This window comes from Peromyscus leucopus, chromosome 19 (assembly GCF_004664715.2).
Source record: "Peromyscus leucopus breed LL Stock chromosome 19, UCI_PerLeu_2.1, whole genome shotgun sequence".
NCBI classification, from domain to species: Eukaryota; Metazoa; Chordata; class Mammalia; order Rodentia; family Cricetidae; genus Peromyscus; species Peromyscus leucopus.
The window spans coordinates 66,661,455-66,686,001 of NC_051079.1; the positions used below are offsets into that span (position 1 = coordinate 66,661,455).

Sequence of the window (24,547 nt, forward strand, 5' to 3'; positions counted from 1 at the left end):
AAGACTCAACAGTGTTGGTGCTCTGGCAGGAAAACAAGGCACTTGTCTGCCATCTCTCTGCAAAGCCCTGGAAGCATGTTCTGAGGCTCTACACCCACAAAACACTGCCTTCACACTTTGCATGAACCGACTGTCACCAGCCCTCTCAGGAAGGCCATCCACCTCATTCGAATTCCCTACACTTGTCAGGAATGTCCATCAGCCTGGAGACTGTGGGATGCTCTTTCCTTAAGTTCTTCCATCAAAGTGACTCTGTTCCCTGACAAATGCTCTCTAGTTTGGAGAGTTAGTTCTTACATTTGAAATTTGGAATGAAAGCACTACAGAACATTGGCCACCCATCTCATCATCCTAAAGCTGAAGACCATGTGTAACTACTATAAACACAGTAAAGAACGTGTTTGTGATGGGCAAGTCACATTATAATTTGCCCAGGTGCTTTCCTTTTCAAACACAGAAAATCAAGTGGAACCCAATCTAAGGTCTCTTTGCCTAAGGCTGTCACCAATCACCTGAACAAACTATTAATCCCTTTGCTTAAAAATAAAGGAACATACTGTAACAATCAATCTGCCACCCTCCAATCTTAAATCCTGAGTCACTCAAAACAACCAAAATGAAGCAGTACCCGTGACAGACTGAAACTTGTCTTCTCCTAAGTCAACTTCATAAACATTTTGGAGGAGGGGTAATTGTGTGCAGGTACAGGAAGTCAGAGGCTGACATCAAATGCTTTCCCCAGGTGCTTTTAGTTTTGAAAGACAGGGTCTTTCTCTAGACCTGGAGTTTAGCACGACTAGCTGTCCAGGAAGCGCCAGCCCCCTTCCTGTCTCCACCTCCTTGGTGGCAGGACTGCTGATATACCAGACACTACACTGTCTTATTTATTTATTTATTTATTTTAATGTAGATTCCAGAATCCAAAGGCAGATTGTTATGCATGCATGACAAGCTCTTTACTGACTGGGCTTTCTCCTGGGCCTGAAACATTTCGTATAAGACCCAGTTAGTAAACAGTTTAAGCTCTACAGGCCACGGTGTCAAGGTGACAGCTGCCCGACTGAGCCATTGCAATATTAAAGCAGTCACAGACAAAATGTAATCAAGTGGACTTGGCCTCACTCCATTAGAACTTTATTTATGGACACTGAAATTTGAATTTCAAAGAAGCTTAACATACTTCAAAATATTTCCATTTCTTTGATTTTTAAAAAATCTTTTTAGAAATGTAAAAACCAATTTTTGTGCATGGGCTGTAGGAAAACAGGAAGGAGGCTGGATTTGGCCCATTGGCTGTGGTTGCCAACCCTTGCTCAATGTCAGAACATCCATCCAAATGCCTGAAAGAAGAAGGCTCCGCCCACTCAAGGACCGGGTCCATGCAGCCTTTGGCAATTTCTAGAGTAGCACTTGGTTGCTAGTGGCCGCTCTACCGCACACATCTTCAAAAGAGGGCTCACTTCACTAAGACAGTCAAGACTAGGTCTCAGAAAGCGGTACCAATCTGTGACTCAGAAGCCATTATCTCTGTCCTTTCTCGGTCCCTGTCACTTATCACATCGTTCTGATTTATTTAAGGTAAATTCTGCAAGGGCACATCACTGAACTTTTCCATACAAACGACAAGCAGGATTTCCACACACACACACAGCCTCAACTTCAGCTTTTGCTCCATCTCTGCAAAATGACAGGAATTTGAAGAGTAATAAAGTTAGTATTCTAATCCAATAGAGATAAGAGAATGTTCTTGTCATCCAGCAAGGAATTACAGCCCCACGCTAATAACTTTATTCGTTCATTCCTGGAAAGTAACAACTTTCAGTGTGAGTAAATGTAGAAAAGATGCAGATATACAGTATTAAACCAGCTTCTAAGAGCTAAAACATTTTATAAGCTATTCCACCATGGTGACATCATAAAACACGACTGTGCATTGGAATCTGCCCCCCTTCTTTTCCACTCCTTCCAACTGTAGGGCATAAAAAGGCTTACCACATGAGGCAAACCACATGTTCAAATAAGGGATTTCATCTTTCTTTCTAACAAAAACACCTCTCTTCCTGGATGAGAATGGCTGACCTCATTCACACTTTAGTTTGAACTAAATTTGGGGTTGAACACCCAAACTGTGAGCTGCTACTCAAATCCCGGTATGGAGGGAACAGAGAGAAAATAATCACCATCCAGGATACCCCATTCCCCAACCCCACCCCACCCTACCCCAACCCCACACAGGCATCAAGAGCACACAAAGAACTGGGCCACCTCAGCGGTCAGAGAGAACAGTACTCATTTTCAAAGCTGAAGACACCCAACTCGAAAGCAACAATGTCACTTTATAAGTGACTCAAAAGTTCCTGTCAGGTATGAAGATAACCTTTGTTTTCAAAACAGAGAACTCATTAACCACTGCAAAGTTGTAATGGGAGGAGGGGAGTGTGTGACCCACATGCTCTGGCGACTGAAGCCAACATCTCTCCTCTCTGTCCCCAAATGCTAACACAGCAGTGAGCCAACTGCCCTGGTTTCCTGGAATCCCAGCAGCTCCTGGATGAAGAAGCTTCAGTTTTAAACACAGGACAAGCCTGTTGAGCCAACTCTGAGGAGCTGTCACGCTTGAACAAGGCTTCTGCAGACTCATATCTCTGGTTTTCAATGCAAACGATCATTGTAAACACTCTCCATGAGGACAGACACAGCTCTGCTCTGAAGAAGGACCATGGTTTCTGCTCATTTCATTTGAATGAATACAAAGCTCAGAGGACCACTGGTGACAGGAACATTCCAGGGCACGGTTAGATCACTTTGAGTTGTTACACCACAACTAGCCACATAAATTATTGCACATAAGTGAAAGGCAGACAGAACCGGATTAGTAGCTATCACCTGAAGCCCAAAACTTTGTCAATAAAAGTCCCTTTCAGAGCCATGAAGATTCCTGAAGGCCAAAGCTTTCTGAACTGGGTCAGTCTTCTGCTATCACAGGCTGAGTACCATACCCATCCCCAGAAGGGAGGTGACTATAATTACACACACACACACACACACACACACACACACACACACACACACACACACACTAGTTCAATAAAAAATAGGGACCCATTCATTCCCAACGAACTGATACTACCAAGCACCTTTATCTGCATGCCTGTGTGTGACATTTAGCAGGCCAGTGGGCCAGATTCACTTCCCACACAGCCTTAATGCACCACCATGACCATGTCTCGGGCTATGGTTCAGTCAGTTGTACCCCAGACCTTCACCTTCTGTAGTTTCCCCCTCTAATATTGCTCCCTGATGACTTGCTTTCAGGATGACTAACTGTGGGTCGTACAGAAGCCTACGATGAACACAGGGCTTCCTCAGAGCATTCACCTCAGGAAGATCTAAAACACTAACAAACGAAACCAAGAGTTGGTTGTGACTCCCCTGACTGCCCTGAGTGACCAGCTGAGGGAACAAATGCAAACGTCAAGATGAAAACAAACCAGAAAACACATCTCCAACTTTTGAAGAAGGCCTTGGCTGACCTGGCCTGTAGGCTATCGCCCAAGAAGCAGGATGTGCTCCCAAATCATCGTTCCCCAGTAGCTTGTTTCCTAGGTGAGTATAAAATATAAAACGACCAACTCAGCATTATACATACTATACCAGAGACTTGGCCGCACAGGCCCTAAATAGTCCATCAAAGAGGCTGGTGATTCAAAAGTCAGTTGACCTTTAAAAGTTGGTGAGAGAACAGCAGAAACAGAAACAAAACCAAACCTGCAAGGCACAGTTTCCTACCTTCTTTTTGGAGTGGTTTCTTTCTTCTTCTTTTGTAGCTTTGCTATTTTTCCCAGCACGGGACACCTTCTGGTCCCCAGACTGCTTTATGGTGATCTTGATCTCAGGGGGACATATATAGTTCTCCAGGTTTTTGGGGGGTTTCTTAGCTCGCTTTGTGGTCTGAATCTTCAGCTTCAAACTCCCCTCGGTGAAGTTGGCCTCTTTGATGGAGAACTCCTGCTCCTCCAAGCCATCTCCAGCCACCCATTTCTCACTGTCGGCGTTAGAGTTGCAGTCCACATCTCGTCCCGAGCCCAACTCATCCTCCTCTTCCGCTTCCATGCGTTCTCCACCCACGGAGATGCCTTTCAATGGCTCTCCTGCACAGCCAGGGGCGGCTGGGGACTTGGATGAGGAGCCCGGAAGGAATTCTGACTCGCTCCCTCTTTGCCTGGAGCTGCTTAAAATTTCCCTGGACTCCATGGTAATCCCGCAGTCTTCAGGAGTTCTTGGGACGGGGAAGGGATGAAGGGAAGTGGGAAAAGGTCGAAAGAGAAGACACCCAAAATTCCAAGAACAAAGCAGTCCAACTGCTGGATTCAACGTCCCAAGAATGGAGATGTGGTGAGATGCTCAGACGAGATCAGATCTGCAATGGAGAAGCAGAGAAATAAGTGGCTATGGTAGGAAAGAACTGGACCCCCAAAAGATCCAATCTCAGTTTCTAAAATCCTTCCCACAAGCCCACAGTATCAGAAAATCAGTCCAAAAGTTCACATACCCACACAGAATAATTCTAGAACACAGGGGAAGCATATCACACATGCCGTCATGATGGGTTATTATTAATTTTTATGGCTGCAGGCCCAATAATAAAGATAAGAGAGGTGAGTCCCCAGCTAGTAACAACTGGAGGTTTCTCACACTGAAGCCACAATGGACTCTGTCACCAGTAAAACCAACCACAATGAGAGGAGACTCAGAGGGCTAACACAGGTCTGTGGGAACTGTATCCAGGTGGCTTCTGCTGCCACTTCCCTTGTCCATCTGAGGAAAGGTTTGCAAAATGAACAGCACACTCAGCTGCTCCTGAGAGCCTCCCCCAAGCCCTTTCTAGAGGAAGGGCATCCTTTAGTCTACCCGCATGGCTCTTCCTTGTCACTTGTCAATACTCAAATCACACATAATCTCCATTAAGTAAAGATTTCTGGGTTTTGTTTCTACTTGTTCCTTTCATTTGCTTTGGGGTTTTGTCTTTCATTCTGTGAGATGGGGTCTCATTCTGTAGTACAGGCTGGGCTAGAATTCACTGTGTCACTCAGGCCAAAATCCAATTGGTGGCTATATTCTTGACTCAGCCTACCGAACGCCGGTGTTTTCCATGTGGGCTACCACACCTGGCAATCTATCTCTTAAACTTAGGTGAAATAAGAGCTGATAATAAAACCAAAAGATTTCAAAAGGAAATCACTAATAACACTGGGATTAATGCAAAACAGACTTTTAAATGTTTGTATCTACAGAAACATTAGGTAGCTAATCATTTCTGTTACTTATAGAAAATAGCTATTTATACAAGTTTTAACTTCCTTTCTTGTTCCTTAGATGAAGGCCCATTTTGTCCACATAACAGAACAGCAAAAGAGAGAGAAGCAGCATTTCACAAGTCCTCGAAAGTGTCAGGGATCCTTCCAGCATTGTCTCTGCCCTCTCCCCTCCAAGACGAGAAGAGAAAAAATCAGACTTTCTCCAGATCCTCCCAGGATGAGCCAACTATCCTTCCCTCTTACTCTCCTCCATGCCTAGTTTATTTATTCCCTAGTTCAGACTCGTAACTGCAAAAGCCAAAGGCAAGCGCAGCCGTCCATCTGTAAGAGAAAACCTAACGTCTCAGAGCTCTACAAACTGCCGTATCTTCTAGCGGGAGTCTCATTATTTCCGAGCCTTACTTCTTACACCACTGAGCGAGCACTCTCCCCGTCGCCAGCAGGAAACATTTCTACAGAGTTTCTGTTCCCACCTCTGTGCCCATCGGTTTAAAGAACTGGTCCTCAAATGTGCCTACCACGTGTGCCCAGTGAGGCTTGTAAGGACACACTGAGAACAGCCAAGAACTGGAACCTGACAGCTGAGTATGTGGCTTCTGGCTCTGGAACCATCATGTTCTCAGCCAGTACCCAGCCAGAAAGCCAGATGAGAAAGTAGCTTAGATAAGAAACCTCCAGGCAGGCCATGGAAGTTCGCAGAGAAGCCCAGAAACATACTCAGAGCCTGGAAAGGGCTCAGTCCTGCAGACAGCCACATTTATAAGAAGTTTCCCTCTCAGAAAAAAGTAATAGTACAGTGTTCTTCTGAAAGGGTTAAGCCCGCTACAGTAAAATCAGGCGTACCTTTCCTGAGGCTCCCAAGAAAACCCTAAACAGCCGCCACTCAGGCTGCCAATAAGACTGAGTACCTTCCTTGGCTGGAGAATGGAGAATGTGGTTGGAACACATGACGCTTGCCTTTCTTTTCTCTTCTTTTCTTTCCTTTTTTTTTCTTACTAAAGTCTTTGTCTCCAGTATACTAATATGACTTTATGCCTGAAACCTTTTATTTTATAAAATGTCATGTTTAAGCCAACTGTGGTGGTATACGCTAGTGATCCCAACATTTGGGAAACTAAGGCAGGAAGATCACCATTTCAAAGCTAGCTTTCCTACGTAGTGAGTTCCAGGACAGCCAGAGTATATAGAAAAACCCTATTTCAAAACAAAAAGGCAGAAGTTTTCTCAAGTAACTGCCATCCACAGATTCCTCTCTCATCAGCGGCAGATCGCAGCGTAGAACCCTAAGGCGCCAAGATGCCTTAGGACATGGCCCTGCTTAGGGCAGGGAGAGTCCAGTAGGCTTCTCTCAGTCTACACTCCAGCTCCAAACACCTTGGAAGTCATTTCCCACCCCCTAAGGACAGCGATGCCCAAGGCTTACTCCCTTAGGCAGGAATCACCAATACGATGCTTTAATTCCCCTGGTAACTATCACCCTCGGGCAAATGTGCCCATACTGGATGTAAGATAAGGCAAAGACTTCCTCTGATGGCTCTTAGCAATTCACCTGGACCTCCAGCTGGAGCAGGCAGACGTTGTGAGGAGATGAAGCAAGATGAGACACAAACTACGGGCGAATGGATAGGGTGTGATATAGGGAGAAAGTTACTATGAAGAAAGTGCCTCCCATTTAAAAATGATTGGCTTCAGATTTTTGTATACTTAACTGTATGAGTCAATAATTATTTAGAGGCAGTAGTAAGAGATTCAAAAAAATGAAAATCCAATTCAACAAAGTGTTTCTCAATTCCTCTAAAGATCCTAAGATACAACGAAACTATCCATTCCCTGAAGATCACACTCTTGATCAGAGATCTGAAAAGTAACTCTAAAGAAATCTACAGCACCAGTGCAGGAGAGCGGCAGCACCAGTGCAGGAGAGCTGCAGCACCAGTGCAGGAGAGCTGCAGCACCAATAGTGCAGGAGAGCTGCAGCACCAATAGTGCAGGAGAGCTGCAGCACCAGTGCAGGAGAGTGGCAGCATCAGTATGCAGGAGAGTGGCAGCATCAGTATGCAGGAGAGATACAGCACCAGTGCAGGAGACCTAATGCACCAGTGTGCAGGAGAGATACAGCACCACTGCAGGAGAGCTGCAGCACCAGTGCAGGAGAGCTACAGCACCAGTGCAGGAGAGCTGCAGCACCAGTGCAGGAGAGCTACCAAGCATAGGCTCTTGCTGGGATTTGGGGCAACTATTAAGAAAGAAGGAAGACCCTATAGAGACGGAGCACCTGGGTGACGGTTAACATCACTAGGGTGATGATTAACATGCCTGCCCCATATACAAGAGGATCTGAATTAAGATTTCCAGAACCAACTCAAGTGCAATGTGGCTTGCTTGTAATTCCAGCCTCGGGAGGTGGAGACGAGGTTCCCAGGAGTGAACTGGCTATGGAGACCAATGATAGCAATCTCATTCCACACACAGGTACACACCGTTGCATGAAGGCAGGCATACATGCATGCGTGCACAGGTGTGCGCACAAGCACGCGCATGCACATACACACACACACACACACACACACACACACACACACACACACACACACACACATGCTTGCCCTCATGCAAATATATGCACATACCACACTTAGCTACACCATGAAAAGAATTTTAAAAAGAGGGAAAGAAAAGAGACAATAGCAGAAAACAGACAGTATAGCTCAGGGCAAAATGTGAGCCAGGAACATGTAGAACTGTGCTAAGGACAGAGCAAACGAATATGCTGCTAAGGGGCATGGCAACAAGTGGGACTGGTGAGAAATACAGCTAATAAAAGGTTGCAGCTGGATCATGAACTTCTTGAGTGACAGACACACTGGTGAGCTTGAATTTGGTCTTACAGGTACTGGAAGTCAGCAGGGGTAAGAACTCTATCAAAGCTTGTTTCAGGGCAGTGCACACCTCATACCAGTGCAGAACTAGGAAACCTAATACTAAACAGATAGTTGAACCCCCTGCTGAAATCTGACTGTGCTTTCTTGAGGACCTGAACCAGCTGGAGTTTGTGGGACAGCTGGGGTTCCTCCTAACATGTACTATAGATAAAATAATAAGGCCATTTCAAAGAGTCCCGAGCTTTACAAACATCTATTCCAGACCCGCCATTCAGGTCTCTCACATTAAAATAGTCTCAGCCCATCTTAGTTACTAAGTTGAACTGACTCCTCAGTTCAAACCCTGTCTCCACAGTGTTCTCTGCACTGGCATGTTCATAGAATCAGTTCTTGCAATTGCTGTCATTGATCCATGCAATCACTAAACATATGACTGGTCCTCTCTAAAAGTATATGCCATGAAGAAATGAATGAGAAATTAACAAGCAAAACAGACCCCAAGCCTTCCCATAATTCCAGGTTAGTGCCCAGTATTTGCATCTCCATAGTAACAATTTTACAAACTCTGGGGAACAGCACTAACTCCCTGGTCTGACTCACATTCCACCCGGCTGTATAGATTACCTCTAAATGTATTGCCTTCTAGTTGTTTTGAGCACATGCATCTTATTTTCCTAATTCAACAGCAATTGAGTCTCAGGCTGAGGCCAGCAGCCACTGAATAGTGTTCACATTCACTTCCTTTCCATCCTTGGATGGTGCTCTTAGAAGATTTCTAGAAGTTCTTTCTGAATGAAAATATATTCACACCTGACAGCTATTCAAAGTCCTTCTCCAAAATTAGCCCCACCTACCCAGGAAGCCCCAGTCAAATTTTATGCCTATCCTGGGGATAAAGATCCAGATCCTGTGTCCACATGAACCCCATCACCTTAAAAATCATATATAAAAAAAAGCTTTCAAAAGCACAGCGCAAAGAAATCTAAGCTCCCTGTTGGCTCACCAGCCCACAAAGATGCTGTTCATCATTCACCCCAGCACACACCTGCCAGCCTACACACTCTTTGAGTTCTATAGTGGGTCTGGGAGACAACTGACAGTCCTCTTGTGGTAAGCCCCTGGCAACACACATGTGTGAGCACAGTCACACCCTCAGAGCTGGGGGAGCCCAAACAAGATGAAAGCATTTTAACCTGTTCACATTCCTGCAGTTGGCAACTGGCTCAGAGAGGACAGCACACAATGAACCAGTACTCTGTGCCTGGGTCACTGCCTCCCGCGGTTGCCTGCAGGGTTGTCACACAGGGACTGAGACAACCAGGACTGCTTAGGAAATAAGTCTTCAGCAGGTCCTACAAAGCCGTAGAGCCTGGAAGGAACAGTTAGAACGCACAATGAGACCAGAGTGTGGCAATGGGATCTCTACTCCTGCTCTGGCATGCAAAGTCAGTGAAACGCTAGCTAGACAAGCCACTCTGAGTTCCTGATCCCACACTTCGCTCAACAAGGATGGAACATGCACTCTTACACAGCCTCGTTTTGCGCAGCCGAAGGCCTACGGGGACACTTCAAATTGAACAGTTTGAACCCACAGCAGTATATCTCTAGTGCCCAGGGAAAATCCACATGGCTAGATGTTGCTTATACTCAGGGGAGTCCTAAACAGTCCCTCCTCCCTCCCTTCCAAATCTGCAAGATACAGGGATTTTTCCTGTCTGGAAAAAAAAAAAAAATGCTTCCTGCTTCCTGGGAAACTCTTACTTATTCTAAGCCTGGTGGGAATAATGTCGATTCTCAAGCTACACATACTGAACCAGGGTCCGGGTGGAAGAACAGGCACTTTGGTGTTCCCCAGCTTCCAGGTACAGGATGGGCTGGGGTCTGAAAACCAGTGCCTCAGACTTTCTGTTCCGTATATATATACGTCCCCTAGGCAGTGCCTTGACCACAGGGTGCTTCTTAATCTATATTTGGAGGTAGCTTCTCCTTACACAGCTCCTTAGTCTCCTAATAGCAGGCATCCATTGCATTTGAGCCATTTACCATCCCAATGCTCAGCATAGTATCTAGCACAGAAGAGACATTCAAGAACTTTATTGGCCAAATAGATGAAAAACTGAGCTTGCCATCCCAGTTTCATCCACCTCCTCTGCTTGCTTGGCTCCCAGATCACTAGCCACAGACTGCCCATTGCCATCCTGGTAACTGTTTCCCAAGTCTGCAACATGGCAGAAACAGACAAATCCCTTGGCATACTCAATTGGAGTCAAAAGATATGATTCATGGGCTTCCTTCTGCCTCTTTGGAACCCTCGTGAGACCCCTGTCAACCTCAGTGTCTCAGCAACAATATGGAAAAGTGCTATCTTTCTTATCTCCCCCACTGGGGCATAGTTACATGGATTTACTGATAGTTAAACTCTGTGTTTCTTAGGTTAAAATAAACTTTTTAAAAGCACACACCTCTTGGGCTCTTAAAGGCAAACCGTCGGGGATGCAGGCAGGTCCTCACTGCTCATTCCTGTCACCTTCCACTGTCATCTCCTCCTGGGCTTCTGTGTACATTGCCACCAGGCCAGGGACTCCTTCCAGGTTGGCAGGTAAAAGCCCTAGCTTGACTGGATAATTCTCAGGTCGGAACTCTTTCCTCAGAACTCTTCAGAACGTCCAATAGAAAACTGAGGTTGGCTAGGTACTGCCTTTTATCTGTGTAGACGGCAGGTTTTATAGTTTGCTTGCTTGGGTGTTTGGTTTTGTTTAATGTAGTGTGGCTCTGTCTGTCTCCCCTGGCTTTTCCTGGAACACCAAGAGCCATGTAGATCATCTCTAGCTCATGAATTTTTTTTCAATTATTCTTTTAGTTATTTCTTTCCATTTAATGATCCTGGTCTCCAGGTTCTTATGACATTTAGTTTAGGATTCTGCCCTCCATCCCCCATCCCTCTTATTTCCCCCCTCATCACATTCTTTCCTTTGCATTCAATTTTTCTCCTGCACTCACTGACCTACTACCATTTGGGAAAACTCTCTTGTGAGATTCTAAGGACTTCGGCAGGAGGGCGGCTGCTGTTCACCCTTCTTCATATCTGCTAAGGGCACTGGGGGAAAGTCACAGCGGATTCACATGCAACTTTGCACACACCTGGAACCCTCCTCCAGCCTTCCTGAGTTAAAGACAAAAATGAGAACAAATTTCTCTTCTCTGATTTGTTCAAGTCGGGACTCTGTTTCTCTGCTTCTGTGACACACAACATGCCCTTTCCGGCACTTCCTACACCACCTCATCTTCCCTACTAGACACTAAGGACTCTGAGGGTAACAGTGTTGCCTCTTTCGGGTACCAGTCCCTGATACATGGAGAGAGGTCCTGAAATCTTTCTTCAGTGAATGTCGAAAGAAGGGTTGTGTCAAAGTCCAGCCAGTCAGTCACCATTTGACTTGGAGTGCCTATAACTCTGAGTGATGTTTCTTGAAACCCTTCCCGCTGCCAAAATTCCTGGGATAAATGATCCATAAACACTGGTAAATGGGTCAAGTGACCCAACACATACCTGGCTCTCAATCAGCAAGAGTGAAGATAGCCTCACACCACATTTGGCTGACACTGCATATATGTCTGTGGTCTACAACAAAGGACAAAGATTTACCCAGCAGCCTTTTTTGTGCTCTACACACCTGTGAGGTACATTCCAGGCCACATTTTACTTCCTCCAAGAAACATTGTTTAAGTTTTTCACCCAATACATCTTCCAACAACATCTCCTACGCTCTCTTGATGTGCATTACTCTATATAAGATCCCTAGTTCTGTTGGTTTGGTGACTTTTCTCATTTCTACAAGGTTTAAGTTAGCTCAAGAATCGGTCAAGTTTCACCTCCATCCAGAACACTAGCTGAATTCATTTTTAACATACTCATTGAACACACTTGCGCATGTAAACACCCACACTCATGCATGCATGCACGCACACACACACACGTGCACGCACATGCCTACGCCCCCCCCACCCACACACACAGAGGAAGAGAGAGACAGAAAGACAGAAGAAGGTCTTGCTCTCAATTCCTTGGGCATTTGCCATTAGAGCACTTGACAAGCTGTGTGCTTCAATATTTTTAGGTTGTCTATCTTGTCCACATGATCAGGATCTTTATAATGCAAGGACAGTGTTTTGAACAAACAGGTCTCTACACATTTCAGAACTCTGTGGACACAAGGAGAAATTGTCCAAGAGGAGGTGTTCAAAGACGATGCTTCTCCTCGCAGAGAAAAGTGGGAAAGCCAGACTGGAGGTCATAGGATTAGATCGCTTAGTCTCTTGCCCATTAGTAACTGTATTCAGCAAGGCATTTTTTAAGCCATTCAAGTCTCGTTTGGAAAGTGGGTAATAATCCTACCTCAGGGGCTCCTAGGAGAAGTAATTGAAGATTAAATATTAAATGAGATCATAATTACCTGGGATCACCTTAGTAAATGCTCACACTTTTTGTTAAACTTGACTGGTCCCCTGGAATGTGTCAGCCAAGTTACACATCAGCTAGTGTTGCCTTCTCTTCTCAGGTCCCAAGGAAAACCCTATGGCCCAGGGGCCGGAATCAAGCCTTCTCCACACTCTTGCACAATGGAAAGCATACAGATAGCTGAGTTTAAACCTGCTAAGTTGGGCATTCTGCTGTTCTTTATTGATGGCTTGTCTCATAGAGGAAATATGAGACAATTTCACCGTGTTCGGTTGGAAATCCCCACCACCACCACCACCACCATGTCTTTTTAATGAACAAGGGAAAGCCATGAGGTGAGTCCCATGTCCTCTTCCAGCCTGGCCTTCCCAGGTACTAAGCCTTGTCTTAGTACTTAGAAGCTCTTGAAAGGCGGGACTGGTTTCTCTCATTGCTTTATCAGCTCTGGTTGGTTCTCCAGCTCTGGTTAAGTGGGATGAGATGAATTCACACAGAAGCATAGAACACCAGTTCTGGTGCTTAGGATCTCAATAGCAGGGGAAGAATCTGAATCAAGCTTCTAAGGCTTGAGCCTGGGCACACTATTAACTCACAACTCTGATTCCAGCTGCCTGCTCACAATGGCACAACAGCATAAGCTGTTTGCATGCTCAGTTTCAGCGATATCATCCAATTTGCTGTCTCTATTCTTCCATGGGGTTATGGAAAGAACACTGTCAAAATAAGAGGGAGAGGGGGTGACTTGTGATGAACGCTTCTGAGGAGAAGTTCTCAACCTGTGGGTCATGACCCCTTTGGTGTTAGACTGACACATAGACATTACAATACAGACACATCGCAATACATAACAGGAGCAAAATTACAGTTATGAAGTAGCCACAAAAAAATCACGTTATGATTGGGTCACCACAACATGAGGAACCGTATTAAAGAGTCACGGCATTAGGAAGGTTGAGAACCACTGCCTTACAGTGATTTTCAATGTAATCCATATATAGGCATGTGATGACATGACCTTGTTCTTAATGTATAAACAGGAAAACAAGGTCCCGGAAAGGTTAGTAATTTGCTCAAGGGCACACATTTCCGATGTCAGATCCACAGTTGAGTTCAGATACATACTAGTGCACTGAAGAACAAGATGTGGGTCAACAATGGAATGCATGTGTGGTGGTGGTCCCATAAAATTATAATAGATCTGAACATCCATCACCTAGCAATATTGCCATCATTGTAATACTATAGTACAGAATATTACTCATACTTTTAGTATGACCAAGTGTGAACAAACCTACTCCAATGTCAGTCACACAATACGACAACATACAAAATCATGTATATTACATAATACTAGTTGTAATAGTGAAGGGCTATACCACTAGTTCATGTGTCTTTCTATTCTATACCTTTTATCATTAATTAAACTGTATTCTTTCTAATTATAAAAAGTTTACTATAAAGCCATATGACATGCTAGTATGTTGTGAGCAATCTCAGCCTTCTCATGTCTCTGCTTCTTGATGGCATCCAGAGGCCACTTCTATGATTCCCTTGTCCCATCTAGGTTTATACAAGACCATACTCTGACGTTTGCTCAATAACAGAAGCACTTAACACAGTTCTCAGAACCAATGTATCCCCGTTGTTAACTGATGCATAGCTTGTATATATGATTACTCTTTTATATTATGACCCATCTAAAACACAAGGGCTGACCAGCTTCTTATCAAAAGCTTGTACTTGCTTCTGCCCATAGCAGCTCCAAACTGTTACTCTCTGACTTGCCACATCCCTTCAAATGCTTCAGCATCAGACTTCTCACCTGCTCATCCTATTCACTACCCAGACTCTTACAGAGGAAAAAAATAACACATACTGAATGGTGTCAAAATAGATGAATCATGGTCGATCTGCTAGAAAGAATTGTGATCATAGTATTTCCTATCCAAGTAGAGAACAGAAATTCACATTGTAAAGATGCTTCTAGAATGTACATCTGGTATACTTTAAGTACACTATCTTATATATCTATATATTTTAACCTGATTTAACCCAGAGATGTGCCCATTTTATACATATGAAAACTAAAGTTTTGGGATTGCTGAAATCTCAGAGGTAGTCCTTTCTGGATCCAAATGTTATTTAACTCACAACACCACCAGACTTCTAGCATTTGGGAAACTGATCTTGGCTCCTCAGCTCAGCTCAGCTCTGAGAAGCTGGAGCCTTGACCCATGAACCTATCCTTGCTCCTTGCTGCCTCCACCTGAAGAGTTCTGTGTTGAACCAATAGTTCTCTCCATTGTACACTGCCAGGTGCATCATCTTCCAGCCTCTGCATCTACTTAACCAAGACCTCCCCTTTGCTGTGTGTGAGACTCAAATCTCACACACTCTTTGAAGCCTTCTCAGATCTACCTGGCCTTGGTAGTGGTTCTTGGACTCCTACTGCATACAATTTAATCCTTAATGTGACAGCTTTCTACATCACATGATTAGTATTCATTTTCTCAAGGGAATTTTAAATCTAGACTTGCTCACTTCTGCCACTGAAGGTTCTCCCACTAAGAAAGGTTCCTGGCTTCTCTTCCTCCAACAAAGACATCATTCTGGAAGCTTCTCTGATACACCTTAGCATGGATCACACAAGTAGCAAAACTCTACTTGGGAAAAGGTTCCTCATTTAGTTGAAGAAAGGTGACTTCTAGTTTAGCTAAATATGTTTCCTCGAACATAACATCCACTCACCGAGGGCAAAAATACCATCTCATGTCAGAGCTTTCCCATCCAAGAGTTCCAGGAAGAAGCCCCATACAAGCTATAATGCTAAGACTTCAAAAAGTATTCATGGACCAAAAACTTAACAGAGCACTTAAAGACAATGCTAGGAGCAGAAAGAAGGCCCATGGTGCTTTCATGTCAAATCATTGCTTTCTGGCCATCATGTTATGCCAAAAAAAAAGGTTTTGCTCAAATAATAATAAGTCATGGGCATAGCCATCAGCAACTACACAGGATTTGGCTCCCAAGCTTTCTTACTGGGCTCCAAGAATATGATGCCCTGCATGCTCCAATAAGCACTCCTGGACAACTAACATGTTGGATCCATCAAATTCAGCTAATATCATCTCTGTATCTCTCCAAGTCCCCAGGAACTCCAAGCAGTTCCTTTCCATAGACAGATTAAATCACTGTTACATAAAGATAATAATAAAATAATAGTAATAATAAACAATAATAATAAAGCTTTTTTTCCATAACGTGCATGCTCTTTTTTTCTTCCGTTTTCACCCAAAATTCTTTGGTTTTCATCCAACATCCTTTCAAACCCCCAAATTCCTAGGGTTTGAAACCACAGCATCTCAATAGCTTCCATTAGCTTCTCTTTCTAAGAGTGCTTCCAGAAAATCCAGAAAAATCTATGAACCTTTCATAGTCTTAACCTCGAGACAAAGAATCATTTTCCTGATCCCACCCCAATCCAACAGTGCAGAAAAGTGTGGCTTTGTGTGTGTGTGTGTGTGTGTGTGTGTGTGTGTCTGTCTGTCTGTCTGTCTGTCTGTCTGTCACTCCATCCTACAGTACACACAAAGCAACCCAGTGGCCTTTTTTTTTTCCTACAAGCTTCCAGTGGACGGGCAGACAAGTCCTGCGGGGATGGAGTGACAGCCCAGGAGCAGAGATTCTGCCCTATCCTTCAAGCTCCTAATGATCTACATCATGACATGATATTCAGACCCCAGATGTGCAAATGAAGCAGCTTCAGCCGCCACCCCGGATGCCCACAGGGCACAGGAGGCGATGGTAAAGTCCCAAGAAGGACGACAGCTTTGGACTTTCCAGAGTTGACTTTGTACCATCTTCTTTGTGTCAACTCAGTTATTTCACCAAGGAGGGCCAGGCTTCAAAAGCAGGGGAGATAATTTAACCCTCCGCTTTCTTCCACGCTGCTGTTTGTGGTGTTGCTTCATACCTACCGTACCCTTACCCACCCACCCCCTTCCTGCAAGCCTGTTCTTCTGCTCTAATTGGGGAGCTTCTGATTTAATTCACCCCAGGGCACCAACTTCCCCTCCCGGAACGCTTTTAACCACATCAAACATCAAGCTGAGTGCCTTAATTCTCACGGGGATTGGCTTGGACAGTTGTTGGGGGTGTCATTAAATGAGGGTGAGGAGCTCTGCACTTTAAAGGAAAAGTTTAAAACCTCTCTGACACATCTAGCTGTAGCATCCCAGAATTTCAGATGGGACTGCCCGTGTCAACCTTAACCTTTTCGTTTTTTCCCATGCATAAGGGTAAGGAGAAAGGCCTTGAGGCTTGCTTGTTGCCCATGCAACTAGGTGGCCGGCCCATCCTGAAACCTGCATCCCAAGACTCCAGTTTCCCTTCTGCGTGGTGTTCCACCAGTTCTCTTTCTGTGTAGTCAGGCTCGTGCCATCACTAATGAGCAGAAAAGCGGGCCGACTGAGCATTGAGGAAGACGGAATGGTGAAGTGGCGAATTGGGTGTGGAAACCAGGACGCACGACTGAAATTTTCAGAGACCATCAAGAGTGATGAGTGTTCAAATGGTGAGGACACTCTAGTAGGCACTTAATAAACATTTGATTACTGAATGAATGCGTGGAACCACTGACTGAAAAGACACACATGTGGTAAAAGACTATTACCTCTTAGGCTTTGAGGGAGAAGCTGAGCTTGGGTGATTTCCTCTGAAAGACAGCCAAAACTATAAAAAGCTATTAACATAACTAGTTATTACTCACTCTAAGAGGTCCTCCTGTGTTGCTTCATTTTGCAACGATCTGGTATACTTTAAAAAAAATTTACTCTTAATAGTCTAACTCTACATAAATTGTATGATATGTTCATGCAACAGAAGTCAACCCTAAAGAGGTACAGGCCTTTGAGGAGCAAGCTTGCACCTTTCCTGGACAGGTCTGCAATTATGGGATGCATGTGCCAGAAGTAACAAAGTAGCAGACCAGAAGTGCTCAGGCAACAGGGAAGAGACAAGCAGAGCTGACTGGGAATAACTAGTGCGTCCTCCTCACTGAGAAGCACAGCGGTGCCCGCTGTCCTCGCAGGTAGATGCTCCAGTTAAACAGGATGTGGCAATAGAGCAAGCTGAGGTGTTGAAGGAGACAGGGACAGAACGCTCGGCATTATCAGAAAAATCAATCTGAAGGGACTAGAAGCCCTGTGTGTTGCTCCAAGTGGGGCTAACTGGAAAACACTGTAAGATGAACACTAAGGAAAACCCCACTGCTGGTTCTGGACAGGGAGGGCCAGGTATCATGGGGGAGAACATAGAACACTCCAAGAGCCAAGAGACTCTGGAGAGCATTCCAGAGTCTAGAAAATTTCCTGGATGTGCTAGTACAAAGACATTTCCGCTATCATTTATTCTATTTAGAGAGATTAGTAATTCTATCATAGATGACACATCTCAACCCCATGGAACCCTGATGGAGACCATCTCATCGCCCACTATGTCTCTTCCTGACGGGTCTGCGTCCTTCCTCTTTCTTCTTAAGATTCTTTGCCGAAAACGCATTTCTTAAGCACTACTACTTCCTTGTGTCCAACCAGACTGGCCATCACGTGAGACTCTGAGTCATACACAGATGTGGCACAATCTGCATCTAATAATGCAACTCGTACATGGTTGAATCAAGTAGCTCAACAGACTCATTAGTCGATACGTACATACTGTTAAGTTTGTTAGACTACTAGAAACAAGGGCTTTGTAGGTATTCTTCTTAGAGGGGGCTGTGGCAAAATAATCCCAGCATCAGTCTCCAAGAGGCAGCACAGAAAATCTCCAACAGTTCAGTGACAGAAATGATCTGGGATAACTTAATCCCTACAACCCCTAGGACAAAGGGACAGAGACATCTTTATCCCAAACTTCCTGGTAAAGGTACTGAGGCTCAAAGAAGCTACATAAGTTATTGGGATGATTTCACCAGGAAGTAATGAGAAAGGTCAGATCTTGTCATATCAGGTGTGAGGCTGCTCACACGTACACTGCCCCAGGTCAGCCACTAACTTGTATCACTGTAGGCAACATAAGGTAATCATCCCCTTATCTTCTGAGCAAGGATAACTATTTCTTTGGCTTCCTTCCTAAGAAGATCTAAAGTGAGGGGGTGGATATGATATGAAGATATTTTTGAAATGAATAAAATTCCATGCATATGAAAAAGAGTATTTCTGGTAGGAAAAGTTAAGTTAGATCAAGGAGATGATTTTCTGAACAAAGGTCAAAACTTATCCCTTCTCCTGCTTAAGTATTTGGAAAGGCTGAGTTCTTGCCCATTGTAGAGTCCTCGAAGGAGCCCTTGTCTTACATGGGGCTATGTGTCATAACCTTCCATGGTCCACCGTAGTTCTGGGGAGGGGGCAGCTATATCCTCCTAAGGCAGTGATTCTCAACCTGTGGGTCACAACCCCCACAGGGATTACATATCTGATATTCTGAATATCCATGTTTACATTACAATCCATAAAAGTAGCAAAATTACAGTTATGAAGTGGCCATGAAATAGTTTTATGGTCGGGGGTCACCACAGCATGAGGAATTGCATTAAAGGGTCTCAGTAGTAGGAAGTTTGAGGACCACTCTAAGGGATCCTGTGGGCTTCAGGTGATCACATTCTTAAAGTGACACTAGCATCACTTACACTGAACAGCAGAAGTTAGTTTTTGTTGGTTTATAAACCAAAGACTGCTAAAAATACTTCCTCAGCCTTAGAGAACATCCTTCATTGGGGTAAAACTCCAAATACAACAGGAAAGCTGTTCTGCCTGTACCTATGAAACTCATAATTGAAAACTTAAACAAATCATGACATTCATTTAATTCCAACTTCATGTGTCTAAGCGAACATAAAAATCTAGTAGAACTAAATGAGAATGGAAATGAAAACTCAGAACAATAATGCAGGGGAGAATCAATGTTGTGGCTTCACGCACTTTCTTTTTAGTATATATCAAGGGCTGTATGCATGGTGACACAGCCCTTTTTTCTTAGCATTTGGGAGGCAGAAGCAAGAAGGTCTCTATGAGTTCAAGACCAGCCTAGCCAATATAGTTAGTTCAAGGTCAGCTAGGGCTTCACAGTGAGACCTTGTGTCAAATGATAATAATAATAATAAGAGGAGGTGGAGGAGGAAGAAGAGGAAGAGGAGGAGGAGGAGGAAGAAGAAATAGAAAGAAGAAGAAAGAAGGGAAAGATAGAAGTGAAGAATTCACAAAACAAAAGCCCCACTCCAACACACACACACACACACACACACACACACACACACACACACACACACACACACAGCAATTCATATGGTAATAGCAATGGAAAGTTTGGCTGTTAACATCCATCAAATTTCATGTATCTCCAAAGCAGCACTGTCCTGAACTAGAAAACTTAAGAGGTGGGACCTAGCCTGAGGTCTTTAGGTCACTGGGGGCTTGGGCCCAGTGTTCCCTTTTTTCTCTCCCTCTCCCTTCCTGGCCAGGAGGTAAGTGACTTTGTTCCACCATGGTTTTGTTTTGTTTTAGATTTTGCCTCACCAAAAGCCCAAAACATCAACACCAACAGATTCTGAACTGACACTTTTAAAATTGCAATAATAATAAAAAGTAAAAAAGCTTTTCCCCTTCTAAGTTATTTCAGATGTTTTATCATAGCTGATCTAACTTCATAACACATTGTAGGATAGGAACAGAACTGAATGTTACCCCTTCCCCTCAGGAACCTGGCAAAGTGACTTTCAGTGAGGATGCTACAGGATGTCTTCTTTGATACAATGTTGTGAGCACTCCAGGTGTGCCCTTGCCCCATCCTCACAGGATTCTCCCACACCATGGGTCTCTGAACAAAGACCATCATGTCCGATACTAAGTTCTGAGATTCCTTACACAATGCTAATGTGTTAATAATAATGTACCCAATTCCTCTGGCAGGAGCAAAACTGAAGCAACTTGAAATGCCATCAGCAAAAAAATTATTTATTTCTCACCCCTGAGCATCACAGAAAGCAGAATCTCATTGGCTGGGTCTGTCTTCAATAGCTTTCTGGTTTTAATTAAAGCTTCAAGTCTCCAAGGAAGAAACTGGCATTCTGGGAGGCCAAAGAAAGCCCAGCCAAGTGTTAGTGTCTCCACGGGAACCCAGAAAGGATGTTCTACACTTCTCAGTATACTCTTTCCTCTTTGCATATGCTACAGAAACTTAGGGCAGAGAGGGAAGTATGGCTGAAAATAATGTCCATGCAAGAACTCCCCTCCCCTAGTTGGACAGTTTGGTGACACGGAGGTTGTAACTTGGTTCCTAATGGAAGGTAAAATCAAGATTACAGCAGAGAAGGAAGAAAGATCCAGAGGGGAGTGCTCACCTATGTATTTCTTCTTTAGCAATATTCTTCCTCCTAGCTCTCCCCACTGGGCATTTTCAGTTAAATTCCACAGTAACCCAAAGCTGCACTTTTTTTTTTTTAACCTCCCCTCCTTCACTGGGGTCAGGGACTTTTGAAAGTAGCTCCCTGTGAGAAATGGCAGTTTGGGACCAGATGCTCTCCTGGCAGCAGGGGCTGTTTGCCTCCCCCAGGGATACCTCCAGGCTTCCCATGGGACACCTAGAACTGAGCCTCCAGGCAAGGCCTTCCTATATAGCATTCTGATGTTAACATGAAAAGGATCAGATTACAGCCTTGCTCTTGCCTGGCTCCTAGGCATAAGGCACTTCTTTCCTTCCAAGCTGCCAGTGGTCCCCTTCCTAAAGTAACACCACCGCCTGAGATGCATCCCTTCCCCCACCTCCAGTTTGTTTCTGCCAGTGACACATCTATTTTTCCTGCTCAGAAAGACAAGTCCCTTTCCCTCTGTCTCCTGACTGCCTGTGATCCCCACCTCCTCCCCCAGCTCAGCTCAGGTTACTGAAGTGGCAGCAGCTTGCACAGCCCAGCTCCAACTGCAGTTCAACTTCCTCAAACTAGGATCTCTCTCTCTCTCTCTCTCTCTCTCTCTCTCTCTCTCTCTCTCTCTCTCTCTCTCTCTCTTTCTCAAAGGATTATGTGCCAAGCAGCACTCTGAGTACCTGGCCTTGGTATTTCCTGGGACTCCATTTCCTGCAGCTTGAAATGCCTTCTTTCAATACTCCTGTCTGATTTGCCTCCAACACTCTGTCTTAATATCCTTTTGCTGGTGACCAGCAAGGAGCTGATGCACACACAGGCTTAGAAACACAGCACCTTCACAGTGACTCTGCACCTGGACATCCAGCTCACAACCAAGACATCAACCTCCTTCCTCCTTCCAGCAGTTTAAGGACAGTCAGTGGAAGGCAGCCATAGAACCCAAGAGGAGAGGGAGGCCAGGATTGTAAACTGGCTGCATCTTAAAAGGCTGTAAACTCTCTCCTCCCTCTGGCCAGCTGGCACTACCTTCTCTTGCCAGCCAGGCTGTATTTAACTGGGGTGAGAAAGGAAACTCTTTCCTGGGTACCTAGATCTGGTCTCAGTGCTGAAGCTGTAGCTGCTGAGAGCATTCTTCCACTCCAGGTCCCTTTTCACCACAGCACAAAGTGCAAACAGCAATTTCAGAATTCGAGTTTGAAGAGACCCATGAGGTTTATCAGCAGGCACTATACAATCACGGAGGATGGGCCCAGACTGCCAAAGAGTTTTGGTGGCAGCTTCTTTATGAAGTCACTTTTCACTGCAAATCATCAGGAAAATCAATCAATCAATCAATAAAGCAACATGAAGATGGAAAGAAAATAAAAGAAAGGAAAACGGAATGCATATTTTTTAAAGAAACTAAGATCAGTATTTCCATTAAGACCATGACTCAAACCAAACTTCAACAGGAAAGGTGTGGATGGTTGTGGGCAGGAAGACTAGGGGTTGCAAAGGGAAAGTGGCTTCTGTAGAATTCAAAGAATCACTCCCCTATAGAGGAGAGTTTCGGCAGGACTAAGGATACACACACACACACACACACACACACACACACACACACACACACACACACTGCCCTGTTAGTATCAGACATCAACCATGAGATTATCGGGACAGTTTATTTGAAACGGAAACAAATCGGAAATCCTTCCCTCAACAGTCCCTTCAGACAGATACACATGCTGAGAATCCCACAAAGGCACATAAAGAATAAATGCGGCATCAGAGGGCAGTAACAACTCGTCGCCACTCTCCCAGTATCTCTAGTCTCATCTCCTACTTTCAACTGAGCAACTTTCCTGATCTTCAACAAAATATCTGTAGTTGGGTCCAATTTCAGAAGTGTAGTAACTAGTGCAGATCTGGGAGGGAGAAGATGGGAGAGTGTACAGAGAGGACGTAGAGGACAGCATTTCAGCAGTAACTTATTTATTTTTTTTTTAAGGAGCAGCATGCTCTACTGATCGGAAATTGCAATTACCCAACAATGCTTCCGTCACAGACACCGAAAGCGTGTCCCTGTTATCACCGTCTGGCTACAGATCTGCCCAGTCCAATTTACCTGACTCGGAATCTGAGGAACTTCACAGACAGTATTTTGGTCACAGAGATAATGGTTCGAAAGACAAAAACAATAAATCCATACTGAAGGGTTTCCTTTCCGGAGTGATTTCCCACTGGAAACCACCGAACAGGGAAGCCTGCCTTAATTCCCAAGCCCTCGACTCCTGTACAAACGCACACAATGCGTGCTTTCAAAGGGGGCATTCTCTGCTTTTAAGGGAATTCCTGCCTTTTCACAATCCCCAGTCCGGAGATCACAAGAAAGAGACTCAAATCCACTGATTAAGATTTTTTAAAAGAGAAAAACTAACACACAGCCAGAACACAAGCATACACCAACCTTCATTGGCTGGACCACTTCTCGCCTGTTCTTCTATTAACCACACGTTAGATTCTGATACATTTAACCCGCCCCCCCCCCATCCAACTAGGTTACAATGTAGCTCTCTAGCTCCACTTAACCTGCAAGTTACAAAGAGAGGGGAAAAAAAATATCCTGCCGCCTCCCCACCCCTTTCCCTACCCCCTCCCTTTCCCCAGTCCACTTCACCAAAGCCAAACCCGCCAGCCCGGCAGCCGACAGCAGGACCAAGGGAGGGTGCAGAAGGAGGGGGTGGGGAGGGGATCAGATTAGCCGAAACTCAATAAGCTCCCAGCCCTCCAGCCCGATGCTTCCACCATCACCGCCACCAACGGGCTACTCCAGTTAAGTCAGCACCACTGCCGACCCACCAGCCGGCGGAATCGCGCCCATCCCCGCGCAGCCTCGCGGGGACCTGCATCCCGCCCCCTTGGCCGGGTCCCCCAACCCCCCTCCAGCCCAGTGCAAAGTCAAAGCCCCGGCGAGGCGACGTGAACTTTTGCATGCATGGCACACACCGCCCCCAGCCCCCGGCGCGCTGGGCCCCGCGGCGCGGCGGGAGGCTAGGCGCCCTAGCTCCCGCGCCAAGGTCGCCGCGCTCGCTCACCCATGTCCCGGCGGCTCCGGCTCCGCTGGCCTGGGCGCTCGCTCAGATTCCGCCTCCGGTCGCTCGTCCGAGCCCCCAAAGGTGCTGCTGCGGCAACTCCATAGCGACGAGCATCTGTCAAACGGCGACGCGCGGGGCGGGCCGCCCTCGCTCGGGGGGCGCCGGGGCCCCCGGGCGCGCAGGCGGCGGCGAGCGCCCCGGCCAGCCCCGCGCTTCCCGCCCGCCGCGGCCGCCTCCGCCGCGCCACCGATTTACGGAGAAAGATATCAAGGGGGAAAATGGCGTCTCCGGAGCCCGAGGAGTCCTGGAGTAATCACATTCACACACACGCCCGCACGCACACACTCGCACACACTCGCACACAGGCGCTCGGCGAGCCCGGCTAATTTTAGCAG

General features: G+C 45.4%; 1 protein-coding gene across 1 annotated transcript in view; it reads right to left on the reverse strand.

Moving 5' to 3' along the window:
• Nucleotides 1-24,284, reverse strand: part of Setbp1 (SET binding protein 1) — a 363,269-nt gene extending 338,985 nt beyond the window's left edge. The window contains 2 exon segments of the mRNA XM_028871988.2: nucleotides 3,790-4,420; nucleotides 24,153-24,284. Of these exon segments, the coding sequence (XP_028727821.1) occupies nucleotides 3,790-4,254 (465 nt within the window). The 5' untranslated portion in view covers nucleotides 4,255-4,420; nucleotides 24,153-24,284.
• Nucleotides 24,285-24,547: the final 263 nt, after the last annotated feature.